This window comes from Ostrea edulis, chromosome 5, assembly GCF_947568905.1.
Source record: "Ostrea edulis chromosome 5, xbOstEdul1.1, whole genome shotgun sequence".
NCBI lineage: Eukaryota > Metazoa > Mollusca > Bivalvia > Ostreida > Ostreidae > Ostrea > Ostrea edulis.
This window is the reverse complement of record NC_079168.1, coordinates 39,594,393-39,615,571: the sequence shown is the minus strand read 5'-3', so window position 1 is coordinate 39,615,571 and position 21,179 is coordinate 39,594,393. Positions and strand designations below refer to the sequence as shown.

The 21,179-nt window shown below is 36.3% G+C and overlaps 2 protein-coding genes across 2 annotated transcripts; one reads left to right on the top strand and one right to left on the bottom strand.

Annotated features, from left to right (window-relative positions):
- Nucleotides 1-2,779: 2,779 nt before the first annotated feature.
- LOC125650800 (serine/threonine-protein phosphatase 6 regulatory ankyrin repeat subunit A-like) lies at nt 2,780-7,956 on the bottom strand. Its single transcript, XM_048879320.2, has 4 exons — nt 7,752-7,956; nt 6,819-6,929; nt 5,572-6,267; nt 2,780-4,299 (listed from the first exon to the last, which is right to left on the bottom strand). Exons 1-4 carry the CDS (start codon nt 7,762-7,764, stop codon nt 3,362-3,364), a joined length of 1,758 nt encoding a protein of 585 aa, XP_048735277.2. The 5' UTR covers nt 7,765-7,956; the 3' UTR covers nt 2,780-3,361.
- A 3,173-nt stretch (nt 7,957-11,129) lies between these two features.
- On the top strand, nt 11,130-20,722 carry LOC125651182 (uncharacterized). Its single transcript, XM_048879764.2, has 4 exons — nt 11,130-11,383; nt 15,225-15,366; nt 17,813-17,889; nt 18,532-20,722. Exons 1-4 carry the CDS (start codon nt 11,305-11,307, stop codon nt 18,645-18,647), a joined length of 414 nt encoding a protein of 137 aa, XP_048735721.2. The 5' UTR covers nt 11,130-11,304; the 3' UTR covers nt 18,648-20,722.
- Nucleotides 20,723-21,179: the final 457 nt, after the last annotated feature.

Genomic DNA, 21,179 nt, shown 5'->3' with positions numbered 1-21,179 from the left:
GCTTTTCTGGCTCAGTGGTTCTTGGGAAGAAGATTTTTCCTATATATTTGTATGTAAAACTTTGACCCCCTATTGTGGCCCCATCCGACCCCCGGGGGCCATGATTTTAACAATTTAGAATCTGCATTATATCAGGAAGCTTTCATATAAATCTCAGCTTTTCTGGCTCAGTGGTTCTTGGGAAGAAGATTTTTAAAGATTTTTCCTATATATTTGTATGTAAAACTTTGACCCCCTATTGTGGCCCCATCCAATCCCCGGGGGCCATGATTTTAACAATTTAGAATCTGTACTATATCAGGAAGCTTTCATATAAACCTCAGCTTTTCTGGCTCAGTGGTTCTTGGGAAGAAGATTTTTCCTATATATTTGTATGTAAAACTTTGATCCCCTATTGTGGCCCCATTCGACCCCCGGGGGCCATGATTTTATCAATTTAGAATCTGCATTATATAAGGAAGCTTTCATATAAATCTCAGCTTTTCCGGCTCAGTGGTTCTTGAGAAGAAGATTTTCCCTATATATTTGTATGTAAAACTTTGATCCCCTATTGTGGCCCTATCCGATCCCCGGGGGCCATGATTTTAACAATTTAGAATCTGCATTATATAAGGAAGCTTTCATATAAATCTCAGCTTTTCTGGCTCAGTGGTTCTTGAGAAGAAGATTTTTAAAGATTTTTCCTATATATTTGTATGTAAAACTTTGACCCCCTATTGTGGCCCCATCCGACCCCCGGGGGCCGTGATTTTAACAATTTAGAATCTGCATTATATCAGGAAGCTTTCATATAAATCTCAGCTTTTCTGGCTCAGTGGTTCTTGAGAAGAAGATTTTTTAATGACCCTACCCTATTTTTACCTTTTCTTGATTATCTCCCCTTGGAAGGTGGTCTGGCCCTTTATTTTTACAATTTAGAATTCCCTTTACCTAAGGATGTTTTGTGCCAACTTTGGTTGAAATTGGCCCTGTGGTTGTTGAGAAGAAGTTGAAAATGTGAAAAGTTTACAGACGGACGGACGCCGGAATACAGGTGATCAGAAAAGCTCACTTGAGCTAAAAATGGGGGGGGGGGGGGCTTATTGTTTTCTACTAGAAAAATGACAATATCATCCACGGTTTTTTGGTGATTTACAACAATAGTACTCTCAGGCAGCATGGACCTGAACAAGGCAACAAGTTCTTCAGAATTTTTTTTGTGTGTGGACTCATTCCTCTATAGTTGACGTAAGCATGTGCCCTACCAATTGTGTTATCATAGTGAACTAAATTTCACCCTACTCATTGTGCTACATGTATGGTAGTGAACTAATTTCACCCTACTCATTGTGCTACATGTATGGTAGTGAACTAAATTTCACCCTACTCATTGTGCTACATGTATGGTAGTGAACTAATTTCACCCTACTCATTGTGTTACATGTATGGTAGCAAACTAATTTCACCCTACTCATTGTGCTACATGATGATGTATGGTAGCAAACTAATTTCACCCTACTCATTGTGCTACATGTATGGTAGGGATCTAATTTCACCCTACTCATTGTGCTACATGTATGGTAACAAACTAATTTCACCCTACTCATTGTGCTACATGTATGGTAGTGAACTAATTTCACCCTACTCATTGTGCTACATGTATGGTAGCAAACTAATTTCACCCTACTCATTGTGCTACATGTATGGTAGCAAACTAATTTCACCCTACTCATTGTGCTACATGATGATGTATGGTAGCAAACTAATTTCACCTTACTCATTGTGCTACGTGTATGGTAGGGATCTAATTTCACCCTACTCATTGTGCTACATGTATGGTAACAAACTAATTTCACCCTACTCATTGTGCTACATGTTTGGTAGTGAACTAATTTCACCCTACTCATTGTGCTACATGTATGGTAGCAAACTAATTTCACCCTACTCATTGTGCTACATGTATGGTAGCAAACTAATTTCACCCTACTCATTGTGCTATATGATGATGTATGGTAGCAAACTTATTTCACCCTACTCATTGTGCTACGTGTATGGTAGGGATCTAATTTCACCCTACTCATTGTGCTACATGTATGGTAGCAAACTAATTTCACCCTACTCATTGTGCTACATGTATGGTAGCAAACTAATTTCACCCTACTCATTGTGCTACATGTATGGTAGCAAACTAATTTCACCCTACTCATTGTGCTGTTGTAGTGAAACATAGACCAACGAACAAATAGATAAGTCAGACATTGACTTGATAATCTAGGGATATAAAAAAAACAGAGAGATTCTCACATAGCATATTACAAATGTCTAGATTTAAAGCATGATGTACAATGTGAAAGACTTGTGAGAATGCAATGTACATTATTAAACAAACTATGATAAAAGATAACAAACTAGCATACATCAGCTCTAACTGAAATGAAATGGATACAGCTGATTTCCTGATCAGCACTGTTGTAGAGTCTTGCTCTCAAAAGTCTGTATTCACAGCCAGCCAAGGGTGGATCCAGGATTTTGGGGGGGGGATTCTACCATTAATTTTGGTTTTTAAACAAAGTAGAGTTATCTGTCCCAGTGACATCATATCGCTTATCCACGAAATTATGTCCCCAAGAACCAGCAAAATTTTGCTTACTCACGAACATTGACCCCTACAAATTAAAATGATTCCACAGTAATCAAACCAACATCACATTAAGAGGGCCAACTGTACGTGGCAATTCTAAAAATACAATTATTTATAATGCTTAATTGATTCTAATGGTCAATGAAACAGCCAAGATTATTACTCATAGGGAAAAAATTTATTTAATATAGGACAAATTGAATAAAATATACTATATATGTCACACATATGCAAAAAAAAAAACCCCAATCCTGATGAGAGTAATCAGTACATATGAAAGACTTCAAGCTTCCTGGCATTTAATTCAGTGTAAAAATTATACATGTAATGTACTACTGGGATACATTCAATATTAAGATTTGTTAAAAGTACATTGAATAATTAATGTCATGTAAAATACAGTTCATTATTTTCACAATACATTAAAAGAAATTTAAAGTACTAAGAGTACATTAAATAACTAATTTCAAGTACAATACATTTGTACGTTTAGTAAATCATACCACACACAATAACCAAAATTTACATCAAATAAAGTACATTGAATAACAAACTGCATAAACAGTACATCGCCATATTATATAAATATTTAAAATCTAATTTCAAATGCAGTCCATTAAAGAATTCATTTCACATACAGTACATCAAATAATTTTCCTGGATTGATTTGTAGAGCATAAAAGACGTATTAAAAAAAATATCATGATAATCATCTTGTGTAATTACAGGTATAATTTGATTCTACATTTTGAAAAATTCCTCAGCAATGAAATTTTTCAAGATCAGATTGCCTTTGAGGTTCTTTGGAATCTCTAGTGAATTCACACAATCTATTACTTTCTTTTTGAATCTTCTTCTGAAAAAATTCCTACAGAGTGCCAGGAGTCTGGGTGGGGCCGAGGCGAAATGTAACAACATCTGCTGTTGCTGGCTTTGGAGGTTGGGATTATCCTCTGGAAACTCGTGAGCCAAGATCCAGTTCTCCTGGTAAATATTATACCCCGCCAGTATAAGAGTCATTACTAGATCCATGGAACTCCTGTCAGCAGCCACATAAAGCACAGACCGTGGTTCTGGGTAAATCGGAGTGGCCACATCGGAATGGGCATGCTGGTCAATGCCACAGGAAGCCACCTCAAGCTCCACATTCTTGACTAGTAAATATTTGACCATTCTCAGGCTATCTGTGTACACAGCATTCCATAGAGGGGTGGTATTCAGCTTGTTCCTACAATCAGGGTTCGCTCCAGCATTAACTAGTTTGACCACCATTTCCAGATTTTTGTTAAAAGTCGCATATAGTAAGGGAGTGTCCATGTCCTTGTCGGCATTGTTTACGTTACATCCGAGGGGGAGGAGCATGTCAATTATGTTTGTATGGTTTCCGTGGGCCGCCAGAGCTAGTGGCGTGTTGCCGTCCTGAGTCTGTGCATCGTGATTCATTCCTGTGTCTAGCAGCAGCTGCATGATATCACAGTGACCGTTCCAGGCTGCCACATGGAGGGCAGTGTAACCTTGTACATTTTTGGATGCCACTTCAGCACCATGCTTGACCAGTTTCTGGGTGATGTCATACGCCCCTGTAATGCTGGCGAACACGATCGGAGGAGTCCCATCAGTTGACACAATGTTAGGATCGCCCCCATTCTCCAGCAAATATGACACGATTTCTGAGTTCTCTGCAAGAAAATTTACACAAATTAAAAAGGAACAAGATATGTTTGTGAAACACTAATGCCCCAATATGACCAAGGTCATAAGGTAAAAAAAAATTGGTATAAAAAGAAAGGTCTTATCATGTAAGGAATGCATATGTGAAATATGAAAGCCCTATCACCATCCATTCAAAAGTTAAGATCAAGGTTAAAGTTTTTTGCAGACAGATGGACAGACCACAAACTATATATATGATGCCTGGGAGGGGAGGGGGGTGAAAATTCTTCTAGTCAGAGTTCAAAGAGTAAACTTGCAAACCTGTTTTTACCAGACATGTACATGTACATAAATATGTAGTATCATTATACCTATAGATATTTGCTAAATTACATTTTTATTGAAAGAAATTGAGTGTTCAATTTCTTAATTTCTTTTTTAATGTCCTTTCTATACCAGGTCTATTAAATTACCAGAATCTTTTAAAGCTTATAATCATGACATCAATAAAAACAATAATATTATATCCTTGTTCCTTTTAGGTTTGTTTTATTGAATTTTTACCTTGATTGGGATTTATACCTGAAAATTACCTGTAAAATGATGACATAGACAGAAAATAAAAGTCACATTCTGAAAAGTAAGGTCAATATTATATCTGGGTGAATTGTCATAGCAATACATTGATGAATGAAAAAGTTATGAAATTAAGAAAATAAAGGAAGAATTTTCATATAAACTTGAGATTAATATGAGATTCTCTATGCCATGAATTGTATAGAAATATTGTCATGAAAGGGTTAAAGTAAATTGAAATACACATGTCAAAGAATAATCATGTTTATTATATGATTGAATAATTCCTAGCTCTCTCATTGGCTGAGATCCAACAATGTAGAAATCATACTACGTTATGTTTACCTGCACGTGACCTTCCAGGTGAACATAAGGAATTATTTTTCCACATAGGACCAAAAATACACCTTCCAGGTGAACATAAGGAATTATTTTTTCCATATAGGACCAAAAGTAGACCTTCCAGGTGAATATAAGGAATTTTTTTTTCCACATATGACCAAAAATAGGTTGTTGAAACTTACAATTAAAGCAAAGAACAATCTTGAAGGGTTTTTTTTAATCATATAATAAAACAATTATTGCTGTTTTTGAGGTCAATATGATGATTTAGCCACCTTCGAAGTACAATATTCAGGTGAATATTGTACTCCTCAGGTGGCTAAATCATCGTATTGACCTCAAAAACAGCAATAATTGTATAATATTGCTAAACAGCTTACCCATGTGCATGGCAAATGAAAGAGCTGTCTGATCCCTGTAGTTTTTTATATTTGTGTTAGCTCCCTTTTCTATCAGTGGTTTAACATACTCCATTCCACGGACGACACCCATCATCAGAGCTGTGTTTCCTTTCCTGTCCTGAACATTGCAGTCAGGCCCTGCCTCAAGCAGGGCCAGAAATCCCTCGTGTAAATGATACCTAGCAGCGCAAATTAGGGGGGACTCCCCTTTAGCATTTACTTGGTTTATTTTCACAGTTTTAGCGGATAATAGTTTATAAATAACATCCACATAACGCAACTGTATGGCTTCATGAAGTGGACTGTTGTCATATTGAAGACAAGTAACACTAACATCCAGATCTAAACTCACTAAGTAGTCAATGACTCCCAATTGTCTGGATTGCACTGCATACGACAATGGTGTCCTGTGAAACAGTTTCGACTTGGCATTCATATCACAGCCATACTTCTTCAACAGCAAGAGGATTTTTGTGTGACCAAACCCAGCCGCAGCATGGACTAGACGAAGGGAGGCTGGGTGATTGTAGAAGTGGCTTGGCAGTTCCGCACCACAGGAACAACTTCCACGCATAATGAAGTCCAGTACAATGTCCAAACCTTCTTCCAAAGCCTTCCCATGATTCAGTGGATGGCTCTCAAAATCTTTCCCACAGGTACAGGTGAAATTTGTACCTAATGCAATAATTTGATTTACATTACAGAATTCAACATCACAGTACATATTTTTTAATACAAGGCTTTAATAATTATAACTGTTTGCTCCCTCTTTCTGACCAACCCAAAAAAATTATGCCACTCAAATTACATTTTATTGCTTTTTCTCTAGAGTAAATTCCTTGGTTTTTATATTTGAATATGAAATTTTTTCTTGTATGAATTTCTTTTGCTAGTTGACTCAAATTTTGGATAAGTTATACCTAAAAAGTAAATAGAAGACTAAAAAGTACCCACAAAAAAATTATGAGTGACAAACTGATTTATGATTAATTTTTTTAAGTCTCCACGACTTTGCGATGACAATATCATAATACCAGAGATTCGGTGAGCTGCCCTATATGTCAGCGGCATTGTGAAAATAAGTAAATAAGCAAGATACATGTATTCAGTGAGCTCATTTCCTAAGTCCTTACCCAAGTTTTTATTTTAGTATTAAATATAGATCTAATACCACAGACTTTTCATCATGATGCATCAGATTACCTGTGATTAATTCTAATACATACCAACAATAATTTCTATATCTAGGAGGTCAATATATTTCTGAAATAGCAGTTCTACATCATCATCTCCTCTCACCACACGCTCGTACAAGTGAGCCTGGGCTCGTCTAATCTCTGTAATCAGAAATATACAAGTGAACCTGGGCTCGTCTCATCTCTGTAATCAGAAATATACAAGTGAGCCTGGGCTCGTCTCATCTCTTTAATCAGAAATATACAAGTGAGCCTGGGTTCGTCTCATCTCTGTAATCAGAAATATACAAATGAGCCTGAATAGGAGAATACATAGAGAAGTATATAAGTCATAAAAATTCAAAATAAATAACTAAGAGATTTCCAGCTCGTTGGGCTTCTTGAAGCCCTATAATGCCACTGAGCAATTAACGTGTGAACTGCTGATCTGCACTTCATATGTTCCAGTCCAGCAGGGAATTTAATATTTTTCTTCACATTACTTCCTACTAGAATTGCATTTTTTGAAAACTAAATAAATTAAATTTGTAACTTTCCAATTTCAAATTATTGTACATATCCTCCACTTTCCATCCACATCAGATTTCTCTGGTGTGTTATTCGATCATCCTTAATTTTAGAAACTTTAGCAGTTTTGAAATTATCCTATATGACAAACCATTGCAAGGATATGATGTGACAAATTCAATTACAAAGTTTTCTTAAACACAGAGAAAGACAGAAACCTGCAAATACCTGTCCCATGCCAACAGGTCATTAAAAAAGTCAAACTTGTAACAGGTCCTCGTGATGGATTCATTTTCATTCCGACGAGTAGGACGTTAATCACGAGTATGGTATTCAAAAATGTTCTATATACTTTTGTTGACATGTCAACGTATGAATATGAGTTAACAAATAGAAAGAATGATAAGACAATTTATTAAGAAAGTTCAATGCGGAACCAAAAATTTTTCAGCTTACCCATGTCATTCATAGTTGGGGCCAGTGACTTAACGACAGGATCAGAAATCCATCGGTCGGGTAGAATTGCTCTGACTGAGAAAGTAGATGATTTTTCCTAGCTTAAATACAACGGAAAACATGTTTATTGTATACTTTTAACAGTTGACTGTCATTGCTGTCAAATCACGTCTTAACTCGACGCATACTAAAATTACCTCTTTTAGCTAGAGAGTTTTATAGGGGCAAGTAACCCGGTTTTAGGAAATGTCAGCGTTAAACTTTATTTGGGTGTGTTAACTAAAAGTAAACTTCTCGGGAAAAGAAAGGTGTTCTGAAGAATTTCCTCTGTTTAAAAGCGCTCAAAAATTACAGAATACTTTATTTCTAATTCAGAGTCCAAAATTCAAATGCTTTATTGAAGATTGCCAAATCTATATTGGCCTACTAGTATTATGCTAGTATATGTAACATGATACACAGTCTCAAATCAAACACAATTCTCCTGATTTTTTAATTCAGCGTACCTTAGATTAAAACACTCATTCAAATATTTGCTTTGAGAATGTATGATTTTCGGGATTCATGAGACTTTTTATGGAATTTGCATTCAAATCGCTCAAATATGTTCCGAGTATTTTTATTCGTATTTCGTACAAAATAATAAGGAAGTCTTTCTCATCAAAATAAAAAAACATGAGGTAAATATAACTTTCATGAGAAGAGATGTCAAACAATAGAATATTTCAATAATGATAGATGACAAGGGATATTTAAGCACACAATATGTAATACTGTACATGTAGGGCCTATACGGCATTTATTACTATATTATGTTATTATTGATAAGATCAAGAATTTCTTTCTCTTCTGGGTTGAGTGGACAAAATAGTTTTTGTTCATTATCTAAAGCAGAAAAAATTTGGATATTTTTAAAAATAAATTTAGATTTTTCTTTTCTTTCGTTATCATATTTTTCACATGCTATCAAAAATTGTACTTCATTTTCAATAGTATCAGATTTTCATTTAATAGTATATAATCGGTCCTTTCTAAGGATGATGGTAAACCTACCCATTTTGATCTTTAACCTGTGAAAAGAAATTCTTAATTTGCACACCGATCTTCTGTGATCTAAATTTCTGACGATAGATAAATAACTTTCATAACCCCAGCTTCGTTTGAGTTTCACATATGTGTATTTAATTATCCGATTGATATTGTTTTATTACAGACCAGTTTAGACATCGCGTCCACCCTGGCACATCACGTCCACCCTGATAAGTAAATTGAGTTCACTTTATGAAGTAATATTGGGGTATTGTTTCATATTTTTGTGCAATGCGAATAAAAAATATATAAAGAATCCGAGGTCTGAGAGACCGAGGGCATTCCGTCACGACGCGTCAAACATAGTGGTAATATTTTTCCCATCACTCACACAGCGCGTCAAACATAGTGGGATATTTTCTCCATCACTCACATAGCGCGTCAGACATAGTGGGATATTTTCTCCATCACCCACACAGCGCGTCAAACATAGTGGGATATTTTCTCCATCACTCGTTCCGTCACAGCACGTCAGACATAGTGGGATATTTTCTCCATCACTCACACAGCGCGTCAGACATAGTGTGATATTTTCTCCATCACTCGCACAGCGCATCATTCATAGTGGGATATTTTCTCCATCACTCACACAGCGCGTCAGACATAGTGGGGTATTTTCTCCATCACTCACACAGCGCGTCAAACATAGTGTGATATTTTCTCCATCACTCACACAGCGCGTCAGACATAGTGTGATATTTTCTCCATCACTCGCACAGCGCGTCAAACATAGTGGGATATTTTCTCCATCACTCACACAGCGCGTCAAACATAGTGGGATATTTTCCCCATCACTCACACAGCGCGTCAAACATAGTGGGATATGTTCTCCAATACTCACACAGCGCGTCAGACATAGTGTGATATTTTCTCCATCACTCACACAGCGCGTCAAACATAGTGGGATATTTTCTCCATCACTCACACAGCGCGTCAGACATAATGTGATATTTTCTCCATCACTCGCACAGCGCGTCAAACATAGTGTGATATTTTCTCCATCACTCACACAGCGCGTCAGACATAATGTGATATTTTCTCCATCACTCGCACAGCGCGTCAAACATAGTGGGATATTTTCTCCATCACTCACACAGCGCGTCAAACATAGTGGGATATTTTCTCCATCACTCACACAGCGCGTCAGACATAATGTGATATTTTCTCCATCACTCGCACAGCGCGTCAAACATAGTGGGATATTTTCTCCATCACTCACACAGCTCGTCAAACATAGTGGGATATGTTCTCCAATACTCACACAGCGCGTCAGACATAGTGGGATATTTTCTCCATCACTCACACAGCGCGTCAAATATAGTGGGATATTTTCTCCATCACTCACACAGCGCGTCAAACATAGTGGGATATGTTCTCCAATACTCACACAGCGCGTCAGACATAGTGAGATATGTTCTCCAATACTCACACAGCGCGTCAGACATAGTGGGATATTTTCTCCATCGCTCACACAGCGCGTCAGACATAGTGGTGACTTTTTCCTCCTCGGGTGGGCTGTGAATTTTCTCCATCATCCATTTTCGTGCTGGAAACAACTGTAAATATTCAGTTATAAATCAAGTAGGCAATAACACACTATATGATACAACAAAATAATGAGTTCGGAATCTGTATATACCGTAATATAAATCATCTCATCTCACAAGAATCAGAATGCAGGGATATTTAGGGGGGGGGGGGGGTTAAACAATTTGTACACTAAAGTTTGGTATACAACAAAATGAATAAAAGAATACATTGTTATGTTTATGTGTTATTAAACGTTTGGTGTCATTTGTAAATTTTCTGTCAATGATTATGATTGGTACTCTCAGTGGACCTCATTTTATCTCATTTAAATGGTAATTTTAATGATTTGAACCTTTTGAAAAATTAAAATTACGCAATATCTTTGAAATTTTGGTCCCAATTGTACGTAAATACATACATAGAAAGATTATGATTGGCAGTCTTAGCTGACCTCCTAGGTGATTTGAATGATATTAGAACAATTCAAATTATGTAATATCATTAAAACTTTGGTGCCAATCGTAATTTTTCTTCTTCGTGAAATTGACAATTAACTCAGAATTCGAAAAATCGAATCAGATCTATAATAATGTTGTTAGTGATGCCATTCATTATTGAATTCCAATCCAATCAGTAAATAGATCCGAAATGTTTGACTTATTCCATAATTACTATTTAAAGTTTGACTTCCAAACACGGAAGGATTTTAAATATACATTTCGGAGGAATCCATTCTTACTAGAGACAATAATTTGTTTTGTACTAAAAAGAAACTAGGAATGTCACAGACAGAAACATTACAACAAATGATAAGTAACGGACACAGGCACTCATTGAATATTATATTTACAGGAAGACAATTTTTTATTATAGATATTTAAAACGTCGAGTGCCTGTGGTAACGGAGCACCAAGCCTTGTTCACCCACGACAAAATGGGGAAGAGTCGGGATTTTTTGCCACAGACAATCTTGGTGTTTTCCATATACAGTGCGTGTTTAATCTGCAGTAGTGGTAAGTACATCATTATAAATATATCAACTAAGACAATAGCATCTAGTACTGATAAATCTCTCTGTCACTTTCTTTTTGAAAACGGCGTAAAGAACAAAATTTATCCATTTCATTTTATTGTTACAGTATGAATATTCGCAATGATTTACACATCTAAAAATTATATCTATTTTTTAAGCATTTATTTCTCAGTACTAGTACTACGGGGAAAAGCAGATCAAACAAGAGGTACTGTGAGCAATGCTCACTAAGAATACCCCCCCCCCCCCCCCCCCGTTTACACCAATCTCCCAAAGGGTGTTGCTAATAGGTATAAATTACCTCTTTCCTGAGTATAAACATATGGTATGCCTTTGTAGAAGAAAATGGAAGATATAGTCCGAAAACAAATCCATGATATAAACCTATAATTTGACCTTGAGATCAAAGGTCAAGGTCATAAATAGGTCATGAATGTACATGACACATAGTATCATGGTGATACACCCATGTCTTATGGTATGACTATGCCAAAACCCTATAATCAATTTTGACCTTGAGGTCAAAGTTCAAGGTCATATAGAGGTCATGAAGGTACATGACACATCGTCTCATGGTGATACACCCATGTGTCAAATATGGTATGCCTATGTCAAAGAACAAAGAAGTCATGGCCCTGACACGAATCCATTGTAAAAAAAAAAAAACAAACCTTTAATTTTGACCCTGAGGTCAAGGGTCAAGGTCATATAGAGGTCATGAAGGTACTCGACACATCGTCTCATGGTGATCCATCTGTGTGCCAAATATGGTATGCCTAAGTCAAAGAACAAAGAAGTTATGGCCCGGACACGAATGTGCACAGACGGACAGACAGACAGAGTGATTCCTATATACCCCCCAGGACTTCGTTCAGGGGGTATAATCAAGGTTCATTCCTGACTCTGTCTGGTTTTATAGACTAAACTGTTTCAACATATGCATCTATTTATCTTTTATCATGTTCCTAAGAGTTAAAGGTGACAGAAACGCAAAACCTGGTTTGAACATATTTGGTTGTTTTAAAAATGTTTACAACAAAAGGTTCTTAAAATTTAGAACTCCCTCTCCAATATACAATGTAACAATTGATGACACAGAAATACCGTAACGGCAATGTTCTATCTATCTCTACAAAATATTATTACACATCTGTATATAACATTAATGAAAATTCTGACAGTATAGATATACCTGTTAAAATTTACAGGTTTGTTGATATAGTATGTATACAGGTACAAAAGTAAACTTTAAAACGACCAGATCGTTTTATAAACAATCGTACGATATGTACATGTACATTGGAAACTAAATTTTCATTGACAGTAGTACTAATGGAGTCATCTACCCATAGTAACACACACATGTCCAGTAAATGTAAATTATCCATACTAAAAATAGCATCAAATATATATGTATCATTTCTGAGAGTTGAATACTGTAAGAGAAAAAGAAGTGGTAGGCGTCCTCTGTTTTATAAGAACAAAGAGGACTATCAATAATAAGTCTTCATAGAATACACAGAACTTTACATCTCAATATAGTATTCCAGTAGCGTTCTCCATGCAAAAAATGAGGAGGGGGCGTTACTGGGAAATGTACAAACTATTTTTGAAAGAAATTAGAGAAGTTGATTGTCTTGTTTCCATCGGTACTGAATTCCATTCATCTATCGCTAATGGAACAAAGGATGATTTATAAATGTTTAATCTACATTTGGGATGCTTTAATTTTGCGATTGTCTGATGATAGACATGTAATTTGATTCATGTGAACGTATGTACTTGTAGAATATTTTGGAGATAGATACCTATATAGTGTTATTAGGGGCGAGATCAAAACGAAGTTCAATGTCTGACAAAAAAATCTAAATTCACATAGTTTTCACCAAGACCCTCACCCTAACCCTCAAAACTACATTGTAAATATGATGAATGTTGAAACTAATAATCGATCAACAAGTAAACACATGTACATGTACACTCTGTATAGCTGTATACCTTTTCTATTGTTATTCACAAATAAAAATATAATATCATTATGTGATTTTTAACAGTCACTTGTCTTTTTCACCCACGAAAATGTAATCGATATCAGAAACGTATGGGAGCCCCCCCCCCCCCCCCCTAACTACATGTGTATTTGAATTTAGATTTTCATCCGGGATCGATCTTTTGATCTTGCCCCTAACGGACAAAGACCCCGTACGATTTACTGTTAGGCACGTATACAAATACATGTACTATCCTGTTGTAATGATGACGACTTCGTATAATTTTGGTTCCGGGTAGCTTGAACACGTTTCGATCGTAACATTGAATACCAATACTTTTGGTTCCGGGTTAGAATTGGTTTTGATTAATACATATATATGTTTGTTTACATACAGACCATAATTATCTGACCGGGAATTGTTTTATCTAAATATTGCATGTTATTTGTTGTTGGAAATTTGTATATCCTTGAAATTAGAGACGGTTTTCAACTTGTTTTGTTTTTCTTTTGAGAAGAACCAGAAATATCAGCCAATCATTAAATTGTCACTGCGTGACATGAAACATGCACACACAAACTCATGCAAAAAAATTCAATTAGTCTCTGTTGTTCTTTAACACACTCTTGATTAAATTAAATATTCTTTATTATTATTATTTTTATAGCTTTTTAAAACATAAATAAACATACGAGACACCTTTCATCCTTGCATTCACACAGTTGGGAAAAATGATAACAAAAGTAGCATTTTGAAATAACAGCAATTAAATCATTTGAAAAATGAAGTTATTCAAAAAGACATTTCCATTTTGACCAACTTTTCATAAAGACATTTGTGTTGAAAAGACTTTTTTCATGTAAATAATATAATTGTAAATTGAATATGCTAAAATATCATTAAACGTGAAAGGTAAACCTTTCCTAGAGAATGAAAATATACATGATAATAAGATTAATAATATTTTCATGTTCAGTCAATAAGCCAAATCTCATTGTTTGTGAATCAAATTGCACTCTTTTCCCTGTCTTTTGTAATATCCAAAAAGACAGGCATGGCCAAATTCTAGCAACAAATTGACAGTAAACAAATAGATGTATAATGGTGTATGGTTCTTCCGAACAGATGGGACAAGTTATCTAACAAAAATTATCTTATGCAGATATAACTATTCGTAATGCAGATAATTATTCGTACCTATAATTCGGTGTATCATTCTGTATGTCAACCATATCAGCCCATTGTCTTTAGTGGTAAACATAATATTTGAATTAATATAAATAGTAATGATATATCTATAACACCAGGCTAAATACATTGTGTACCATGGGACTGGGACCATAGAAATATTTTTTTCTGTTGTGGGAACTCAGTATGACCCCCATTACTATAATCTGATACGAGTTTATATTTCGGAACAAGCATGACGCATTCATCTTTTATGGTTTAGTATGGAACAGAAACTCAATCAATGTAATAAATTATTTCTGAAGATTTATTGCAACGCGTTTCATTGAAATTGAAATTTACCATGATATTCCAAAACAGTGAGCGATCTTACTGACTTCTGACGACAAGGTGATAATTTTAGTCCTACATGTTTTTAAAAACAATGATTTTTGGTACTTAGATTCTACTGAATTAGATGATATACATATTAATATTTCAAGATTGTTTTTATCCCTCCATTTATCTCCCTTCCCTTCTCCCCTCCTCGCCCCTCTTCCCCGTTTATTCCCTCTCTGTCCACCTTTGCACTTCACACTAGCATTACGTAATATAAGGGTTCACTACTTTCACTAGTGCTGACAATATATAATGATTTTTCAGACGCTTTGGGAGAAGCATGCGGCAGTAACTTACTGGGGACTCAGCTGTACTGTGGGTCCCAGTATCATTGCTGTGACACAGTAACACAGAGCTGTTGTGCGGACGGATACGTCTGCACGGGAACAATCTGCATCAGCATTGTGTAAGTCATTTGTCGCTAGCCAAGGGTTTACAATCCACTCCGCTTCTCCAAGAATTTTGAATACGAAGACTAATTAATGACCGGTCGCAGTAGCTCATTCATAGAGCTTCATAACCGAGAAGTCATCAGTCCGAGCCCCGCTCAAACCTAAGACGTTAAAATACACTAGTAGGTTGTGATTGCTCCTTCGCCAAACGCTTGGCATTTAGAAGTGAGAATCACGGGTCTTTCGGATATGACCTCCAAAAACGGAGGTCCCGTGTTGCGGCAGCCGTTAGCACGTTAAAAAACCCTCACTATTACGGCCATGAGCGCTAAGCATAGGTCTAAAATAATTATGTGGTACTTGACCTACAGCTGGTGATTAATACATTATTAATGAACTATATACTCGAAGGGGCGTAAACAAACAAACAAAACAAAAACGATCCATTCCACTCTTACATGTAGTTGAGGAATTGTGGTAGCTCAGTGGAGAGCGTTCGCTTCGTAACCAGTGACGTAAAAACAAACAAACGAAGACTGTTAAATTGTTTACAAATCTTGCACATGGTCTAACGTATCATGCTATTTGATTAGATGCAGAGGGCTTTCCCTGCATCCAATCATGTTGACACGAAAATCGTATTAACGCAGCCAAGGGTTGTAGAGAAGCGGAATAGATTGTAAACCTCGGTTTGCAAAGATGCGTGTAAGTGACACACACACACACACAGAGAGAGAGAGAGAGAGAGAGAGAGAGAGAGAGAGAGAAGAGAAGAGAGAGAGAGAGGGATCTGTTTGTTATACAAATTTTGTTGACACTGTAACTGAAAATTTTCAGACTTGTTACAAAATTGTCTTTGTTTGCGAAGTCCATCATTATAACTATATTTTAAACAAACTTGGCATTAATTCCACATTTGGTAATCGTACTTATACTCAAACCGCCCTTTCAAAAGATGAAATTCTTCAAAATCATGCTTCAGGTTTATACACTTTTAATATCCCGGTCAATGGGATGTATGAATATAAGTCACCGTACCTATACTGGATTCATAAACTTCACAAAAACCCTTACAAAGAAAGATACATTGCTGGATCGATCGAGTATATATTCTACCTCACGAAAATATTAACAGATATGAAGGAGAAACTTCAAACTTCCTGTGCTACAGCATATATGTCAGAAGTGGTGTAAATCAAATGTGATTCTAAAGAAGTTTTAGAAAATTTGAAATTGCAAAACTTTTTTCGAATCAACAACTTCAAAACGTACCGGTATTACTTTTCAACACTTTACACGACCATTCCTCGCGATGAATTAAAGACCAGACTTTTTTTTTTTTTTTTTTACATCATAGACAGTTGCGTCTTCAACAAAAAAAAAAAAAAAAAAAGAAGGTAATATTCGTACATTTTTGTATCTAGTGATTAGCCATCCAAAAAATTTACTTTGTTAAACACCACTCTTATTCCACGCACGAATACCCTGACGTTGAAATAAGAAATATGCTAGAGTTCCCCATTGAGAATACTAGCATCTTCGTAGTCTTCGGTGAGCAGGTCTTTCAACAGTCTGTAGGAATTCCCATGGGTACAAATTGAGCTCCTATGTTAACTGACCTGTATTTATGTTGTTACGAAGCAGAGTTTATTCAAAAGCTAAAAGGTATCTTACTGTGGCATTCAACTCGACATTTAGATATATCGGCGACGTTTTATCTATTAACAGTAATCTTTGTCATTCATTTGTTGATGCGATATACCTCTGAGATAAAAGACACCACAAAGTCCCCCACATCTGCCTTGTATTTATATATTGTATTGAAAATTAATATTAACGGCAAACTAACAACTTAACTTTATGACAAACGGGATGAATTCAGTTTCTCCATCGTCAACTTCCCATATTTATGTAGCAATATTCCATTATCACCTGCATATGATGTTTACATGTATATCTCTCAACTGATTCGATACGCAAAAGCTTCTTCTGCTTATGATCAGTTTTAAAATTGAGGCAGGCTACGGACAAACAAGTTGATGTTACAGGAATTTCAACAGTCTCGTTTAAAGTCAATATTTCGCAAATTCTATGGTCGTTATATAATGATCTAGTTTGTCAATACAATCTATCATTGGGTCAAATGCTGTCTGACGCGTTTCAATCCGATTGTTAGGCCGTTCTTAGTGCACTAATTTTGGCTACGGGTTACTCCGTTTACCTGATCAAGACATAGGGCTCACGGCGCGTGTATGCTTACTCCACCCTCGGCACCTGATCCCACCTCTGGTATGTCCAGGGGTCCGTGTTTGTCCAACTCTGTTTTTTGTATTCCTTATAGGAGTTGTGAGATTTATCGCTGTTCGTTATCTTCACCTTTAAAATGTGAAAATGTCGTTGGTGGTGTTATAAAGCCCAGTAGATGTAAACTAATAATGAAGGCTTCTTTCACTGTTTTAGTGCGATTGTCTTACCTTGTGTCATCGCCATAGTCGTAATTGTTGCTATTATCTCCACCATTATCATCGTCAAGAACAGTAAGTAGTGAAAAATCTTCATCAATGTTATATTAACTGTAGCGATGTTGTCAATAACGCATTTGTTAAAAAGTTGCTATAGCTACACATGTTTCATTTCCGAATATTTTTTTAAATAGACTATAACTGTTTCATAGCTCTTTCAATGCACCCGACAGCACATAGTATAGAGGGGGCGGGGCACTGGTTACATGTAAAAGGTAAATGATCGTCTCGGGTCCCGAATTAGATTTTTTATGGGCGGAGTAATTTCAAATTAGAAATAAAGGGACACGCCTCTCTCAAAAGTTCGAAAGTATGGCTTGATACAAGTGTCTGTGATTTTCCCCCCTGTAATTCAGAAAAATAAGTTAGGGATTAATGATATTTTGAGGCAGCAATACAATTGTATGTAACTACGCATCAGTGGTAATATTTTTTTTATCATTGTTAAATTGTAGCGCTCTTATATTTTCACAAGAAGGACAGAGTTCTGTCGCCTAAGACTGCATATGTCGGCAGAAATGAAAGATTTTTTTCTGTGGAATTGATTAACCATTATTCGGAAATGAAAAATGTCGGCTTTTAATAGCAAAGTTTTTTTCGTAGATTGATCTTGTCAAGTTTTAAAATGTTGCGATTCTTATTTTTATTTCATAACAGGTAAGGTTCGTAAAGGGAAAGTGATTAGTCCAGAACCACCAAAGCCTCCGTCCTACGCCGACGCCATGAAGGAAAAAGCCACGTCAACCAGTGTATCGGATCATAACGGAGAGTAACACCGGATACGGAAAACCGGATCCAATCCCATCAAAAAGCATTTGGGAGGGGGCTGTGCTATTTTATCTTGTATATCATTCATTTGTTACGAGACTATGTTACTTAGGTATCACTAGCTCTCTCCACTCCAGGAGACACATATGGTCGCAACACTCTCCAAACCACTCTGTCTCTTGCAACCATCTTGACCTCATTCCAACTTCTCCATCCTACACTCCTTTCTGCTTCCACTGTCCTTCTCTGGGTTATTGTCAATCTCCCGCTGTGCCCTTTTCTTTAATGGTGTACACCCTAGCGCCGTCTCACAGTCATTGTTATCTTCCCTCCGTAGTATATGTCCTATCATCAGATAATGTATTTGCATCACAACCGTTTTAATGCGTGACATTTGTCAGAAATGATAAAATGTCCATGTTCTAGTTGTCATTTATTTCTTTTACTGATCATAAGATTGAAAATCACCCTAATGCCGAATGATTATTTACATTTCAGTAAAAATATATGTACAATCAATGGAAAAACATAACCCAAAAATTGAAATAAAATAAACCATTTTATTTTCTGGGTTGGTTTTTTTTTTTGGGGGGGGGGTTGTTATTGATACAATTTATTAATGACTGGTTTACATAGCTGCATGTTTGATCAAATGACAGAAAGTCCCATGTAAACGCAGCAAAGTCCTACTTCATTTGATGCGTCCAAAACACGACTTTGAAAATGCTGTATTTACTTTGAATTCTCTATTATTTGGTCAAACAGCAATGTAAATTGGTCATTGATACATGAAAGGTTGTGGTAGATACGGGTTTTTAGCAATTTTAAAACATTTACAAATAGTTTTAAAACATTTTATAACAATTTTTTTGGGGTATCCTACACTGTATCACAACAGCAGGGTGATGGTAGGGACCAAGGCTCAAATATACAAGCACATCAAAATGATAATTTTTTCCCTCAATGACTCGAGCGAAGAAGGCATGCGCAGATGAAGCGGTTCAGAATTTATTGATGACTGACTGAGGAAAGAGTAAGCCCAGTAAGAGGATGTGTTAACCTATTATACTGCGTAATATATCAATGATCAAGGCAATCTGTTGAACAAGGCAATCTATTGAACAAGGCACTCTGTTGAACAATGCAATGAGTGACAGAGGCAAGTAATGATAAACGTCAGCTTTTAGATCCTATGGCACTACCGATCCCCTTATCAAACTTTATAACAATTTCCAACACAAACCATTAGACAGCGATATACCTGGGCGATAGCAGGAGTCGGACACGGGAGGCATGACCAAGCTACATCCACATGGATGTCCACTCTCAAAGAGAATATAGGTGATGTACAATACCTCCTCGGCTCCTGGCCGTGGTTTCCGCTTCTGTCTGAATACCGGGTATTTAGCTACATGCGCAAACACATGTATCACATGGAACTGAGGATGCAACGACTATTCAATGCACAGGCACTTCTATCGCTTGAGACCTAATTACTATATATAAGAATACTCTTATATATAGTAATTAGACCTCAAGCGATATAAGTGCCTGTGATTCAATGGGCCAACTTTTGTTGTCAGACACTGGTACTTTGATTTTTGTTGTCAGACACTGGTACTTTGATTATTGTTGTCAGACACTGGTACTTTGATTATTGTTGTCAGACACTGGTACTTTGATTATTGTTGTCAGACACTGGTAAGTCTTGTTCTCGTGGAAGGAGCCATTCCAGCAAGTCGGACAAAATTAAAATTTGCAACATATTATACCTTTCTGTGACCTTAACCTTCACATGTGACCTTGTAAACCTACAGAAATATACTACGCATATACATGTATCCACTTGCATTTTCACTGGGTCAATGTGATATCCGTAACTGGAGTTACGAGAACATCCCTAGGTGGATGACACTGACATGGCTGAACATTATTACTATTGTTAAGGTGGATGACACTGACATGGCTGAACATTATTACCATTGTTAATTTCGTAGCAATAAAGGATTATTTTTTTGTGTTTCGTGCTTTAAATAATTGATGTGCTACTAGATAAAAAAAATAAACTACAGAGACATTGTGTCATAGTTTAACCCCTTAACGAAGAAATCAAGTGTACAAAAAAAAAAAAAAAACCCCAAAAACCCGGGATGATGTGGGCAACTGTAAAAACTTCAATCATAGCTGATGTCTGTAACTTGAAAAATTGATGTACGTAACTGATGCTATCATTAAATAAATACTTCATATGGCTTTAATTTGCAATTGGTGTTTAAATGAAATAGAACTATGTTATCATGGTCGTTATCAATCGGAATCTATAGACCTTCAGTCTTTATGAATAGTCGAAACTGGTCAATATAACTGAGGAGTTTGCACATTAACTTTCCCTGCAATGAAAATCGACTCCCTTCCCATCATTCAAAAACTAGGGGGATGGGGGGGGGGGGGGGGGTAGCAGTTTCCAGGCAATTGGTTTCGTTTTATAAAGGGAGCAGTCGAGTTCACAATTGTCTAAAATGCTTGAAACGGGAAAG

Bases quoted from the DNA above. Each gene is read 5' to 3' on its own strand.
- LOC125650800 (XM_048879320.2), bottom strand. The intron at 6,268-6,818 runs GTATGTATTAGA...TTATTGCATTAG, and splicing joins AGATATAGAAATTATTGTTG to GTACAAATTTCACCTGTACC. The intron at 4,300-5,571 runs GTAAGCTGTTTA...ATTTTCTTGCAG, and splicing joins TTCATTTGCCATGCACATGG to AGAACTCAGAAATCGTGTCA.
- LOC125651182 (XM_048879764.2), top strand. From the start codon at position 11,305: ATGGGGAAGAGTCGGGATTTTTTGCCACAGACAATCTTGGTGTTTTCC. The intron at 11,384-15,224 runs GTAAGTACATCA...ATGATTTTTCAG, and splicing joins GTGTTTAATCTGCAGTAGTG to ACGCTTTGGGAGAAGCATGC. The intron at 15,367-17,812 runs GTAAGTCATTTG...TCACTGTTTTAG, and splicing joins ACAATCTGCATCAGCATTGT to TGCGATTGTCTTACCTTGTG.